Genomic DNA, 16,201 nt, shown 5'->3' with positions numbered 1-16,201 from the left:
TAAAATATCAGTACTTAAACAGGTATACGTTTGAAACCAATTTAGAAGCTTGTACCGAAACTTATTACCTTGGGTTCACAAAGCCTTAGTCCACTCAACATGTTTACTTGGGTCCATTCCCGCCAAATCCACTCACTCCCGCGCGAACTTAGCACCTGCTTTTCACAAAAGGTAGGCATGAAATGTGTCATCGGCCTGTTAAATTCTGGTTTCAATGAAACCACCACCTTTGGTAAGAGCATATTTTTAATTTCAATTGAGTACAGCTCTTTTTTATTACTCACTGCAGCTTAGGGGAGTAAGAAGAGCGTGAGTAAAATGTAAATTCAATTTCAGTTAAAAAGATATCTCTCACAAAAAGTTTTTTTGGTAATGTAATTTTATTAGGAATATGATTGAAGATTGCAACAAAAACTAAACCAATATTATTCCAAACAACTATTATGGTCTACTGTAAATGTTTGGACAACGTATCTAAAAATAGCTTAATTGTACAGTTTGTAGTGGACAATCAAACTATTTTCAATATATGGAAAGTTATCTCCTATAAATCATTAAATTTTTAGTTTTAGTTTTACGGTTTGTAATGGACTCCGAACCACAGGGTCACCACATAAAAATATACTAATTGTGATTGGTAGGATTTGAACTTGGGCCCCAATAACAGAAGGCTCGCGTTTACAACCCGTTTAAGAATGACAGTCAATGATTGTATAAATAGAAAACTTGCATTATTTAGGCCTTTGTCACACTATCAAGACTATAAGAAACTATGACATCATACACTCATCCTTAATTTGGATTAAAATTCGCACCAAGTGGTACCCCAAAATTCACCCTATCTTAAATAATTGATATAATTGATTGATATTGAACTTCGCAACTATTTATTTCAACTTGAGATTTAAATGTTTATACAAAAGTCAAGCTAATAAGATGAAATGGTTTTACTTTTTAGATCTAAATATAGTTTTTAGTTTTATATAATAAGCTTCAATTATATATAAATACTATTAATGTTCTAAAGTAAAATAAATAGTGTCCCATTATTAATTTTTGAACAGTACAAAAGGGTGAGAAAATAAAACTTTGTAACATATATTGAGGTTGTTTCCACTGCTGTTTTCAGTTTATTACCGTATAATATTTTGTTCTTTGTAAGAAAATACAGAGTATTGGTTTTTAGTGAACAATTCTTTACCCTACAAACCCTGTTATTACAACTATTTTTTGTTATACCTGTACCTCCATAATATAGGTAAATATATTCAAACTCCAACTGCAATTCTCATAGAAAGTGTACAGTGTGTACTAACTCTGAGAAAATAACGCAAACCGATTGAACGAAACAAGATTTACTGGTTGTGCACTTATTGAATCAACCCCAGCTTGCTGTTGAAAAGGGTTTCAATTTTCGCATTCGTTGTTTATCTTTGCACGGTATACAGTCTTTGTTTTCACCACAATGAAACTACCACAACCCTATGTTGTTATAAAGTACAAGCTTCTGACTTAACTTAAAGTACCAGATGAACAGCTAAAATTAATGTTTGTTAACGTATAAAGACATTTATGTATATCTATAATTTATGTAATGAATATGTTTACTATAGAATCAGTTTTTAAATCCAATAGCAGCAAGAGTTAACTCAAAGTTTTTCACTCTTTCAGCTTTAGGATCTTCAATTAATCAACAACTTCAGACAACTCGAAGAAACTTCAACGGGTTGTTTTATAAACAACTCCGAACTTCGGTTTCGAATAGTTAATGTATCCACGAAGTTTTCACGTATTTCTGGAAAGTTTTTTAAATGCAATATTATAATCCCTTATATGAATGTTTTTTGTATTTTGTGTATTCTGACCTATTTATGTTTTAAGAGTTTTTAAAACAAGTGTGTCATTCAAAAAATTGGATATATTAAAACGTGACAGGGTTTTTTTTTATTTCACAATTCTGAATCAAACACTTGACGGATTTACATGATTTTTGTGTTGCAAGAAAGATAATTTTGAGCACTAGGGAATGTCGAAGCCATAATTTTAGTTTAGGTTTTCAGTTTTTTTAGAAATTAAGTTTTAAATTTTAAAAAGTCTAGCAGCCGACGCTAGCTTTCTACTCTAGCTTTTGGTATAATATCATTTGCTTAACGTAACAGCTGTAAACATTCAGCGTTCTCGACACAAATTCAGCATTTGGATGAAAATAAAATGGCATACGTAGGGTTGACTTATTTATACTATATGCAATGCTATAATCATTGATACGTTCATTTATTCGGTAAGAGGATTAGAAATTATCTAAATATACATAGTAAAATGCTAGGTGTTTTAATTTATTTTTTTGAGCAGTCTTTAAAATCTTCAGTTTGTTTTAGTGCAATTTAATTTGTTATAACTAACAGCTGGTTGAATAAAAAAATATTTTATAAAACTATGAGGTTAGTTTATTTACTCTGTGATTTTGTTATTGATTATAACCATTGCTGTATACGAATCGAAGCTCACGAGTCTTCAAAAGAAAGCTTATTAAAATTATTTAACTACTTAACTTTTTTAGGAAATATCTTAATCCTTGTAATTTCAAATGACCAGATATCAAAGGTCAAAGTTGAAACAATATTTGATTTCTAAACCCTCTTCAATTACATCCAAGTCTGCCGTAATCATTCTTTTGAGCTTTAATTATAATTGTTTTGCTTCTGAGGAAAAGGTTGATTCCAAAAATAGAAAAATACAAATTCTACGGATGTAAAACTAATGTAAACTCTGCAATATTCCTGTATAAAATCATACTTTTATGAACACTATTTTCAAAAATATTTTTCATGCTCTAAGCACTTTTAAAACAATTGTAAAACACACAATGCAAACTAGTAAAATAAAGTACAATTTAAAAGTATCATATTTGTTCTACTAGATAATGTTAAGTAATTTCATGAGGGGATGGAGGGGTTAGCAAAACGTTACTGTGCATCACAATGACTTTAAAGATAAATCTATAAAATACAAATTGGATTACGAAACATCTCATCTCATCTCCTCATAACAACAGTAGGAAAGACATTCGATGCAAAGTAGTTTAAATACTGTACTTTAATAGTTCGGACACTAAATCCAAAATTGTACCTTATAATAAAGCGATGCAAAAATCAAGGGAAGTATAAATATCGTAACAAAACTAGCTGATACAAAAGCTAGGGTATAACATCGTCCGAATACCATAGTAATGTAGACTACTTTATGTTTTTCTAAGAAATAAGATTTTCGCTTTCGTTTATTGTTACCACGAACACAATAGAGCTAAATAAAACATTTTACAATGTTAAAAGGAAACCTAAACCAAATATTATTTAGTTTTTCCTTCTGTAATTTCGAACATAGTTTTGATATTATGTTTATCAATATCAATATCATGTTATACAAGTTTCTTGCCCTATTAAAATGTTCAACAAATAACTAATAGATCACATTTTATTTTGAATGGTGCCCATAATTGGGTTTTCATCCATCTATCTATCCATCTATCTATCTATCTATCTATCAATCTGTCTATTTATCTATCTTATCTATCCATCTATACACTTTAAAAGATAAGGATTTAATAGACCAAAGTCTTAAAAAGAAACAAAATAATAGGATATCTCATAATGTTTTGCGTTATATTATACAAAGTTCTATACCTAAATGTAAAATATGTAATATAAAAAGTTTATTTATCGATGTGTAATATTTGTAATCATACTTTTACAGTAAAAAACTATGAACGATTGTAAGATTCAAAAGTGCTTTTTAGATTCCACTTTGGTGGCGACGGTAAAACAATTTAATCTCCTTAAAATTAATTCATATAAACAATTAAAACATTATGATAAAGATTAAATTAATAACAAAAAGATATTGGTTTCAAACACAAACCATATAGCCCTATGTATTCCTAAACGCGAATAACATAACCTGCGCGTTTCCCAATAACAACACTACTGCAAGAAACTGTGACATTTTGTATCCTAAAAGCCTTCGTGTATGTTCACCATGTGACTCCAGTGATGTGAATTTAAGGTTTGTGTTCCATGACGTCACTCACAATGTTTAAGTTCTACTTCAAGTTGAGTGACATGGCTCAGGTGGTTTGAAGCTTTTATTGTTGTTACTTTGAAACTTTGTAGGGCAGATTTTGTAGTTTGTATTTTATCGGATTTTAGGGCGTAAACATAATTTGTTACAATGTTATATTTTTCTATGTACGATGTTTATGTAATTTATGAAAGGTATAAAGTTCAATTGTAATATGCCTTTTGTACCTAAACGCATAAAGTTTTGAGCTCTACTTAAAATTAGCAATTCGCTAACAGGTCCCCTAGTGATGGTAAAATTTGATTAAATTCTATTGTGATGCAAAAAAAAAACATAAAAATCTCAATATGCTATACACGACTAAAACAATGACTAAACATAGCAATAAATACTATTGTACAAAACAAATTATAAAATTTAATTGTCAAATGTATTAATTGATACTTTTAAACTAAAAATACATTGTCTTTCTTATTTAAGAGCAATGTCTTTATTATCACGCACTAAATAGGCTTCTTTAAAATATAAACCCATCCAATGTAAAGTTAACATTTCATAAATAATCTTCAACAATCAATCCAACCAAATTAGTTACTAACAACACACAAACTAATATAGTAAAATACATTGTATCAACATGCCTATGGGAATACTGTAGAAATATAGTAAAGTTGGGAAACTTTTTATGTTACAAACAACTGTTGAATTAACTATTGTTCTCGTTTGTTTGCACTAGCGGGAATAGTCTGTTTGTGTTCTTGTTTCGTTTGCCGTTCAAAACAAACACTCAGCCAAAGATGATTGCAAACAAAGATGTATATGGCCGATCTTTTTATATTGATTATGTTTGATTTGTTATCTGTTCAAAATAAATGTTTGTTCCAACGACCTTCGAAGTAACAGAATTTGTTCTATTAAATCAAGCTACGTTTGTCTACATTTTTGTAATAGTTTCAAAATATGTACAAAATTAAAAATATTTTAATGAAATATTAAACCATATTTTTTATCTTAAAATTTAAATAAAGACTACTTTGATTTTAAAATAATGCATTTATGTAATAGTCATAATCACACAAACATTTTAATATAAAGATTCAACTACTGCTTGTGGAAAGTTAAATTAAAGCTTTTCTAAAATTCATTTCAGGGAGATTAAAATATTTTCATTTACAATTACCAGGAAACAAAAGTTGATGAGCCTTTGTTCTGAAAAAGCTCCACTCTGAAGGAAAAGTTTAGTATCCTGAGAGACATTTTACATAATTCTAGCCTTGAGTTAGACATAGAGAGCAATAATTCAACTAGTTTGCATCTAAATATTCCTGTATTAGGTAAAATCATTAAATAAAAATTTGTTTAAAGAATTTATTTTAAATACTTTTTGTCAGAAAAAAAGTTACATTAGATTAAATGTAGATTTAAATAATTTATGAATCTAATTTTAAATCAGTATTGTATCATATATTATTACAATCTAAGGATCCATGACTACCTAATGTCGTTTATCATACTTTCTATAGAGATTTGCTAAAATAGAATAAAGGGAATCGGCGAGTTAAATAAAGACCTCGGTTGCAATTAGGAATTCAGTAATTAATTTAGAAATCCTTAAATAATCTTCTGAATGATTGGTGTCCAGGTTACAGATAACGAGATACCAGCCTTCTTCAAAAAGAATTGATTAAACATTTAATTTCTCATTAATCATCCTACCCTTGCCACAGTGCTTCAATAGATCAAGATTACTCATAGATTTTGTAATTCTTACTGTAGTAGGCCTACAGCGGCAGACAGTTTTCTGTCAACTACACATAAAACACTATTTTTAATTAATATTTGTTTCTAAATTAAAAGCAGTTAAAATGATCAAACTACTGTATTTAATTATGTTTTACAGTTTTTAAGCATCCTCCGATATAGAATTAGAGAGTGTATAAAACCTGATGAAATAGTCATCAAATAATCTGCAGTAGCCTCCATCTAGTTTGTGTACAATAAATGTTACCCAATGTTAACTGTACCACATTATTGTACTGATTTGTGTGCCAATATAAGATTTGTCACTTATTATTGTAAAGAGGATGTTGTTCTACAGGTTCCATCTCCTATGATATATACTGCTATAACTCCATAGTACAGTAATGCGTTTAAGATATAATAGCATAAAGGTAGCTGAACTGATTACTGTACTACAGAATAGAGTACCTAGTATAGTTTGCTTGTCTATGAAACTAGTTACAAATACGACACGTGCAATTCGTGCCTATAAATGACTAAGAAATAAAATCGCTTTGCTTAGTTTTTATAAACGTTACATTTGAATGCTTTTACCAGATGAAAAACTAAATTTAATGAGTGATAAATTGAAATTATGTAAACATGTGGTTAGGTAAATCGATTACATATTTTAGGTGTAGATTTATGAAAACGAAATAAATTTTACTTTTGCGTGTAAAATAAAACTGAATTTAGTAAAAATATGAATATACATTCTGTGGTTATTTAAGCCGAGTAGATGTTTTTAGTACCAATAAAGAAATATATACATTATTAATTTCAAATAGAGTGGGAAACTGTTCGACATAGAAAATTTATTGTTATAAAATGCTTTTATATTAAACGCCTAAATTGAAAGGTTTGTTCGGTAATGGAAAATCCATCAGCCCGTTTAACACCTGAGCCAACTTAGGGATGGAGCATAAAAGTATTTGCCCTTCGCAACCCATTCCACCCACTTCAACAGCTTTGACAACATGAAGCATTCAAAACAACATTCTGTTTGTATCCAAGCTTTGGCTGATTTAAAAATAGGGTTGACACCTTTTTAGGGTACCTTATATTGTGTTACATGATTTTTATATTAGCGAATTTCCCTTATAGGAAATAAGCTATTACCGTAGGTCTCATGGTAAGACCTGAACCCGGGACCGATTTACTTTTTCGTTTTGAGGTCCCCAGAAGCCAAAAACACCATCCGTTCAAATTCATATAAATATATATGTATTTATACATTTATATATACTAGTGGTCGTCCAGTGGTCGAAAACTCGACCACAAACATGTAATGTACACGTAATGACTATTGAATACTGAAGTAGACATCTCATCTATATGAGCCAGCTTTCGCCATTTTTTATTTTAAAATGTTTAGTTGTGTGAGCCAGTTACCAAATGCGTGTTTTAAATAATATTTTCTACCTTATTTTTTGTTGCTGACAAAGTATATATATATATATGTGTGTGTGTGTGTCCGTTAGCACGATAACTCAAACAAAAATCATTCGATTTTGATGAAATTTGGTATAAACATGTAAACATACATTTATTCGAACGCGTTCGCGAACCATCATGATCGGACCATGGCAACGGGGGTTTATGGGGTTTTCCCGTTTTTGACCCTAAAAACATAAAATTTTGGAATTTTTTCCCAACCATTTTGTAGAGCTTAAAAAAAGAAATAATTCCATACATTGAAGCATCATTGTAAGCCTAATAGTTACGGAGAAAAAAATGCAAATTAAAATTTTTTATGTTATTCTTATGGAGAAAATGAAAACTGTTGTTGTTTACTTGTTTATGGATATATGTTGATCAAATTTGGCAAATTTATTTATTTCATCCTATACTATTAATTGACGTTTGGTCAAAAACACTGTTTACCTTCCCTGTAACAGCAAACCTAAGCACTCGTTAAATCTAATGTAATTTAAATTGGGAATAAATATGTCTTATTTATGGAAATATTTTAGTAAATATGTAATCAGACAAGATGAAATTCACTTAGTCTGCAGGTTTGCTGCAGCGGGGGTATTTATAAAGGTGCTGTAAAATAGTTTGATTTAATAGGATTTTCTAAAACTAAGAGGGTTTTAATTCAAATAGGCTCAGCACTTATTTCGAGGTAAAAGTAAATTAAAGGTATTTTCTTTATGGGATGAGATTTTGATAATTTTTTCTTTTCCCTTACTATTTAATTAGCTTTTTAATAGTTTAAGATGTTCGTCAATTCATTAGTGAATACTTAAACGTAAAATTCGAACAATTAAAAATGATTTCATGGCAAAACATGAATCCCACTTTGGGTACTGTCAGTAGACTTCTTATCCAAATGTAAAATTTGAAACATAGTTTCGTGTGTTTTTCGTCTAATTTCGTCAGAATTGGCTAGTGTAGTAATTAATCAAGTTTACATTTGCATTGAAAGTGTTACATTTTTTAACTAAAAAAATAAATAAACTGTTACTAAATAGTAACTATTATACAAAACTATAAAAACATTTGACATAATCATAAATTACACTTATTGTCTTTACCTGATCTATTATAATTACAAATTTATACGTGAGTAAGTTAAAACGATTATTGATCTTCGATAATGAATGTTTGATAATGATTGAGTGAGGAAATTTGCGTCGATGCATAATCTCGTGATGCTAAAGATTAGATAGGTTTCATCTCATAAAACGAGTAAAGGGCAATTATTTCGTCTTAGGGGCAAAGATATATCTTGTGCAAAGGCTTTCTTGACTTTGATAACAGAATGAAAGCGCTACTCTAGCTTAGTACTCAGTTTATTAGACTTCATCTACACAGTCTACACAATGAGGTTAAGATCAAAACAGGTGACTTATATCTTAGATTAGACGTACTCATTTATAAGGATTAACATAGTCCTTTAGATAAATGTATATCCTTATGGCTCGATGTCATTTTAGAGTTATGTTCATCGTAATTATTATTGAATTATTAGTTTTTCCCCTAAGTTTGGTGTGACTTTTGGTGTAACTATCTAAGGTGAATAATTAGAACTCACTGTATTTAGATAATTTACTATCTTTGGTTACTTCACCAAAGGAGGCATCCGTGTTCTAAAAATGTCTGTAACTAAATTAATAATAATTTTAGATTACCAGAGCTCGTATTATGATATTAATCTATGTAGTTTGGCATTATCGTTGATCTCTTATTGGAAATGAGTAGGACACCATGTATGTAAACTATTCCTTGTCCTCTGCAAACTATCACCAAAGTGTTAAGATAACACTGTGAGGTCGAACTTTTTAACATCACACGTAAACCTATAGCGAAAAGTGATTCACGTTCAAATAAGCCGCAATATATAAATTAATTGGAATACTCAAATTTTATTTGTATTGTTTTTTAAGAGGCTTCGATTTACCTAGCATTTGCCTGTCCAAATGTGTGCATAGTCTGTGCGTGGAACCTTTGACTATTGGAAATAACCAGCAAAGCAAGGTGTGAGCTGATTCCGTACTAAACAGTGTAGATGAAATAGTGGCAGGTATCAGATTCAGAGCCCACGACATGCACACTGCACAGTGAAAAGTTCCCTTAATACGAGTAGGCTACATCTATACTAGCTGAGGAATTATATGAATCCCACTTACTTGATCGTTAAGCTCGCTAATATGAGCATCGTGGTCCTCGGCTGCCACCAAGGAGGCGTCGTTTCTAGCCAAGGAGCATCGCGATGCCTGGACACACCACTCCCACACACACCCCACACCTCCGCCTTCGTCAGGCTCTCTCGTGTCTACGTCGCTGCAACTCTGTAACACAGCAAGTATTGGGCATGTTAGTAGATGATGATTGTCAATAGTCAAAAAATGATTGATGGTTGTCAATAAAAAAGTGATTTTCGATCTATGTTTTAGGTACTATCAAGGAGTAGGAGTGCAAATCGTAAGGTCACACTGGAGCTGTTCTTGGACTTGGGTTATGTCCAGCTTTGGATAGGCTAGAAACATTGCAAGTTCTGCATTGTAACGAAATTGTGTACAACAGTTAGTGACCTGCTAGCAGTGGATATAGTGGTTTCGTTGGCCTATTGTTGGTTTTCGATTGGCGGGGTCATATTTGGTTGTTGTGGGTTTGTTGGCTTGGTAGCTTGAAGGTGTGTGATTGATGGGCTGAAGTAGTTGGTAAATTAGAATTTAAAGAATTAATCTTGAACTTATTGTGGAAGCTACTGAATGAACGGCGTAAGCGTTCCTAGGAAACACTATGACTCCTTTAAGTAACATGATGACCCAGTATTCTTTTAACTTATGAAAAACCAATGAAAAACTTGAAACCCCACTTCATACAAGTTCTTTACTTTTTGATTGGAAAAATCATTAAAATGTAGTCCTAAAATTGATTAAAACTTGAATGATCCTATGGCGATATGAAAACATCGGCTTATAAATGTTTCCCACTAATTCAAAAATACTTTATTTCACAGATACAAAACCATTTACGTAACTTGTACACACGTGGTAACAGTGAACAAATATGTTATTCTTGTTGCAAACATTGCAACTTCTTTACGGCGTTCTCACATACTTGGGTGCATGTGACTAGACAGGGTGAGTGTAGGATGGAGTGAAATCACCTGTTAAGCTTTGCGTTTAAGACCAGCATCAAGTATTTACACGTAGTCAGAAAGTTACAAGATACATTAGTGGCACGGATTATCCTTAGACGTCGCTTTGTAGAAATCGGCAAACTTTGGATCTCTGAAAGCTTGTGTTGGAGATTTACATAAAACACTCGCGACTTTTCTCCCCCCCCCCCCTACTCCCTCTTCACACACTACATACATTATTCATGTGTCAGAAGATGGGGTTTAGTATGAACCAAAGTGACTTATTAGCAGAGCAGCAGGTAAGATATAAACGTCGTGTTAAACTAGTGTTGATTGTCATGACACAAACCCGTCAAAAGTTAACTTTATTGTTTAATTTGTTGTGGTTTGAATCAAATAAATCGCACACTTGGGAGATATTTTCAAGGCCTAACTGATATTTTGACACTTAAAAAATATGTGAACCTACGATAAAATATATTTGAATAAAATAACGTGTTTTAATATTGAGTTTAAATTAGTCAAGAGGTAAGTTAGACATTTTTCTTGAAATGTTGTATAGTCTCATAACAGGATATGATTTCGCACCTACCTTTTTAAGCATTGACTAAAGAAACTGAAAATATATACTTCTCATCCTATTGTAGATTTTGAAGTACTTTTTTTGTATTTCATGTTTGGTAACACCTGGGTGCATTGACGTCAAAAAAGTATTATCTTTTATTCTATTGAGATATTTTCCGTGTGCTCTTAACCTTAGTAAACATTCCAGACGACCACCAGTATCGTATACATACACAATTTACAATTAGATATAATTAGTTGTAAAGTTTGTAAACTAACCTATAAATAATTACAAGATACCATCGCACTCAAGCATCATCGGTCTAAATATCTTAATATGCCTTCAGCTGATCTATAAGAACGATACACTTTTAAAGTAGTAAGTTAAACGTTGATAAAAGTCACTTCTTTTGATCTTTACTTCACTGGCGTAAGTAGAAGACTAATAAACAAGAGTATTATGCTAGAGGAACGCTTTCATACGGTAATCAAAGTCGAGAATGCCTTTGTACCAGAGTTACCTTTGCACCTAGCTCTAAACGATTGCACTCCACTCGCTTTATGAGACAAACTCCTACAGAATCCTTCTTTGACCTGAAGAAATCGGTTTTTAACGTTCATTTGTATAATTTAAATGACAAAGCTTACAGTTTTTTATAACGATGACTGTGTAAATGCGTAAAATATTTATTCGTTTATTTGGCAAAATGTTCTAGACATCTTAACTGTATAGGTAATAATTTGAATATTATGTTCAACGGTTATGTTTTACACGGTTGACTTTCGTATATTTCCTCTCCAATAAGATAAAATATTCAGTAGACATCAACGTTCTATAAACTTGCGAAACATGTCAAACACGTCTCAGAAATTTTACGGACGGGACGTTTACATGCAATATTCAAAGTCAATCACCAGAACACTTGTCTAAATGCCGTAGTGTAACAAGAGGAAAATATAAACACCACAACAAATCATGCAAATTAAAATGTAAACACGAAATGTTTGCATTTGTTTATACAAGTTATTAAACTGAGACGGTGAATCCATTTAAAATTTAAATGGACCTGAAAATTGGAAAAGTTGCTCGGATGTAAATGTAAAATCTGTCAAAACATATTGATGATTGCTCCTGCCAGCGTCAGAACACAGTTTCAACCATCGATCACGGAAAACATCAGCGGTTATGTTTTGATGAAAATTAAATAATAATGAAGACTGACACTGCGATCGAAGGCTAAATACTGTCAAACTTTCCCATCCATCGTCAGTTTAATGGACAAAAAATACTAGTTTGTACGCTTTTTCCATCAAAATTTGGTTACATTCTTGAAAATCTCAAAACACGTTTGCCTCGTGGGATAAAACTACTAAAAAATTCACCTACTTTTAATTTTGCAAAATTGAATTTGTAAACATTTTTGCTCATTATTTCAAAGTACAAATACATCATTTACATCAATTTTGATACCTAGATTATATTTTTACCCATGTATTAAAACGTTTAAAAATAGTTAACACAAACTAAAGGAACTTATATTATTAAGTTTATTGAGTATGGAGGTACATTTAGGAATATTCTCCCTTCATTGCGTTTTCTTAAGGATAACGTTTTCGTATCTATTTTTATTATTATAGAATTAAGAGGTTGGCTACTTCTTTATCTATTATTCACTTACTATCAGCCATTGAGTGTTTTCAAGTTTGAGGCTTTTAAACGAAACAAAACCCACTCTGATACTCTATTATTTATGGAAAAAAGATAAAGACAACTGTAAATATCAATAAGCAAGTCTAAGGACATATTTTTTCACCAGAATTATAAAAATCGCTTTTCCAAACAAGGTTGCTATCTGCAAGCTAGAGAGGACAATGGACAATGTAGCTACAGCCAGGATAGTCAGTAATTGATTGTATACACGGTGATGTACATTGTTTGTCAATCCGTGTACCGTGTACCGTGTACCGTGTACCGTGTACCGTGTACCGTGTACCGTGTACCGTGTACCGTGTACCGTGTACATCAACGTGTTCGTGGAACAAGTGACACTAGTCGTGGGCAGAACTGGGGCGGTTAATTAAAAACATGGAAACGCCATCATACACGCTTCCTGATTTTTGTTCCTTTTCGTGGAATAACCAGTGTAACAGCAGTAATTTTTTAGATTATTTGTATACAAATGATTAAAGATGTCAAAAATGTTCTGTAAATATATTGTTCGTTTCTGCTTGAGGTAGTATTTCAAAGTGAAATTAGTAACTCGACCAACAAAGTGCAATTGCAAGAATCTATATAATTAATACGCTACATGAAACTTTGTCGGTTCAACTCCTCCGCCATTTCTTAACCGATTTTATCCATTGACGTCTCATTGGAAAGAGCGTGTCGTGTAGATTTGCAAACTGACCTTACATTTTTGAAAAAGTCCCTTGGGCTCTGCCCCAGTGTCTGTTAAAGTTCCCATGTTATCCTTATGAAGATCATGATTGTTTATATTTTTATCAGCTGCATATTTTAATTGCTGTTATTTTTCATTTCAAAGTCTTTTAAACTCATAAATTATGATGACTTTTATTTGTTTTTAAATAACTACTTTACTTCTTTGAAATTTCTCGATTTCGAGCAACGTGTTTACTAGTTTTTAATTACCAAGCAAACTATTACTATCGCCGACATTACATTGAAATATTCGTAGTTCAACCTGAATATGAGTCAAGTTTGAATACAGAATTTAATGAGATGTCTCGTGTACTATTAGGGTTGTGATCAGGAACAGGCGAAACATTAGTGAGTGATTTTGAACAGTAAAAAAGCTACTGATTCTTTTCACAGGATCAACTACCTTTGCTAGTCAGGTTAGCACTATAGGCTCTGGAACTACCCACCTTTATCAACATGGTGTTTGCAATTAGGTTTCAAATCTAGGTGACCAAATACCCTCGATGTAATATAAAATATACATTGGATACCCGAGATAAAAAATATTACTTAGCTGCAACACCCCAGATTTCACGCATATCCTCTACAGTACGTTACGTACTAAACTCACAAACATCGATGTCTTACTCAACTCAACCTCACGACCCAGTACGAGATCGGACCATTACTTCAGCTAGAGTTACCCGACTGCTTTGTTCCAAAGGCAGTAATTGGCTGTATATCTCTCAAGCAGTGCTACAACTCTGACTGGGTAACTGGACAAGCAGCCTTCAACAAAGCAAGCGCAGGCTCGGGTCATGGCGGAGGTGAAAAGTTATGCCATTGACGGTTAATGCCAGTAGGCTTCTCGTTCTACAGTAAAAGCTGGAGTTTATTTTGATAGTTTCATGTTTGGAGACGTTTGAGTGTGTTGATGATGGTTAAATGTGTTTTTATTTTTTACGGTGTAATTTAGGGTTGTTGCTATTCGATTATTACATCAGAGTACAAGCAATTAATTTGTATCTTAATGTCCAGTTAATTTTACGTTTGAGTTAAATTCATACAGATTAATTAGGTTAAAACGGTAGCACGGTAAAACAAATAGTAGTTTACGCAACGATCGCCTAATGAGAGTGAAAGACTTGAGTAGAAATTTATGAGCCTTGGTGAGTGTCTTAAAGCCTTCTGCGAGCGTGATTCTTTTCAATTCTAGGAACTAATCTGCAACGGCTAGTTTAAAAAACGGTCGTAGGGACATTTAAACTAGGTAGTCGTTTCAGTTGAGTTCTTGGAAGTGAAAAGATTCACCTAACAGCATTGTTTTACAATATGAGTAACGGACCAATGAGGTTCAAGGGCTGAGAGAGAAGAAGTAAAATTGTAATGCTTCAAACAACAACTAATCAGCTGTTTACCAATTTAATTGTTAATGATCGGTGCAATTCGTGGTTGGTACAATGAGTCGTTGAATCACTGCCAGTGACAATGAGAGGTTATAAACTAAAACATAACCTCTCTTAGAATATGAGTAGTGATTGATTGTTAGTAGTAATTTATAAACGTTCGTAGGTAAAGTAGTGTACGCAACTCACGTAAATAGTCTTAAGGACACTTGTAGAAGATTTTAATGCTCATACCAAATTTCTACTCGTGTCATTAACACTATCACGCAATCGTTGCTTAAACTACTATAAATTAATTACGAATTCTGAAATTATTAAACGGCAACATCGTTTTGTATGATTTTATAGTGATAGGATTTCTTTATAGCAGTCAAATTTTGGAAGGATATTACATTATATTTTAGCAGTAGAGGTGTCACTTAGCCCTGAAATGTTTCTGTTATGTACGACCAACCCACGATAGGCCACGCCTGTCCGTGGGTCACATTCCACAAACTAGAGCAGGAAAACGTCAGCCTATCTCTATCTGTGTGAACTTATTAAATAGACTTGAGGTTTGTAACTGAAGCTTCGTTTTCAGCTGATTTCGCTCTTTTTTACTTTCTCCCCCTATACCATAGTATATGGAGAAAGTATTGTTTTCGTCAAAATTTTCGAGTTTGAGTTTTGAGTAGATATATTCGTTTTGGGCACCCCTGGACCCAAAAAAGTGGTTTTCGAAGTGATGTCTGTGTGTGTGTGTGTCTGGATGTGTACAGAGCTAGAGACTACACCTGTGGTCCGATTTCGATGAAATTTGGTATGTAGGTTCTAATCAATGGTATCTCCAGGCGTTTTTTCATTTTTATTTTTAATGGGGATTTTTCCATAAAAACCCATAAAAACCGGAAAAATCGGATTTTCTCAAAAATGGCCCGAACGATTTTGATAAAAATTTAGTATGTTGTAGCCCTTTAAATTCTGAATAAAATGGTACGAATCCCATTTCTGTAAAAATTATGGTTCAAAAGTTTTGGTCAAATATGTTATTTTCCCATAAAACCCCATAAAATAATGGAAAAATAGGATTTTCCCAAAAATGGCCCGAACGATTTTGATAAATATTGAGTATGTTATAGTCCTTTATATTCTGAACAAAATGGTACAAATCCAATTTCTGTAAAAATTACGGTTCAAAAGTTATTGTAAATTATATCATTTCCCCGTAAAACCCCCATAAATTAACAGAAAAATTGGATTTTCCCAAAAATGGCCCGAACGATTTTGATAAAAATTTAGTATGTTATAGTCCTTTATATTCTGAACAAAATTGTACAAATCCCATTTCCGTATATTTACTCTCACCGCTTACACATGATAAAGGTT

General features: G+C 32.2%; 1 protein-coding gene across 4 annotated transcripts in view; it reads right to left on the bottom strand.

Moving 5' to 3' along the window:
• LOC128996443 (high affinity cAMP-specific and IBMX-insensitive 3',5'-cyclic phosphodiesterase 8) overlaps positions 1 to 16,201 on the bottom strand; it is a 178,580-nt gene that overhangs the window by 37,987 nt on the left and 124,392 nt on the right. For all 4 annotated transcript variants that reach the window (XM_054421774.1, XM_054421775.1, XM_054421776.1 and 1 more), the window contains one exon: positions 9,489 to 9,650. In XM_054421774.1, coding sequence (XP_054277749.1) covers positions 9,489 to 9,650 — 162 coding nt within the window. The remainder of the gene's footprint in view (positions 1 to 9,488; positions 9,651 to 16,201) is intronic.

Source organism: Macrosteles quadrilineatus, unplaced genomic scaffold (assembly GCF_028750875.1).
Source record: "Macrosteles quadrilineatus isolate MER2022 unplaced genomic scaffold, UCM_ALF_1.0 Scaffold_6__1_contigs__length_79288215, whole genome shotgun sequence".
NCBI classification, from domain to species: Eukaryota; Metazoa; Arthropoda; class Insecta; order Hemiptera; family Cicadellidae; genus Macrosteles; species Macrosteles quadrilineatus.
This window is presented reverse-complemented; position numbering and strand designations above follow the sequence as displayed.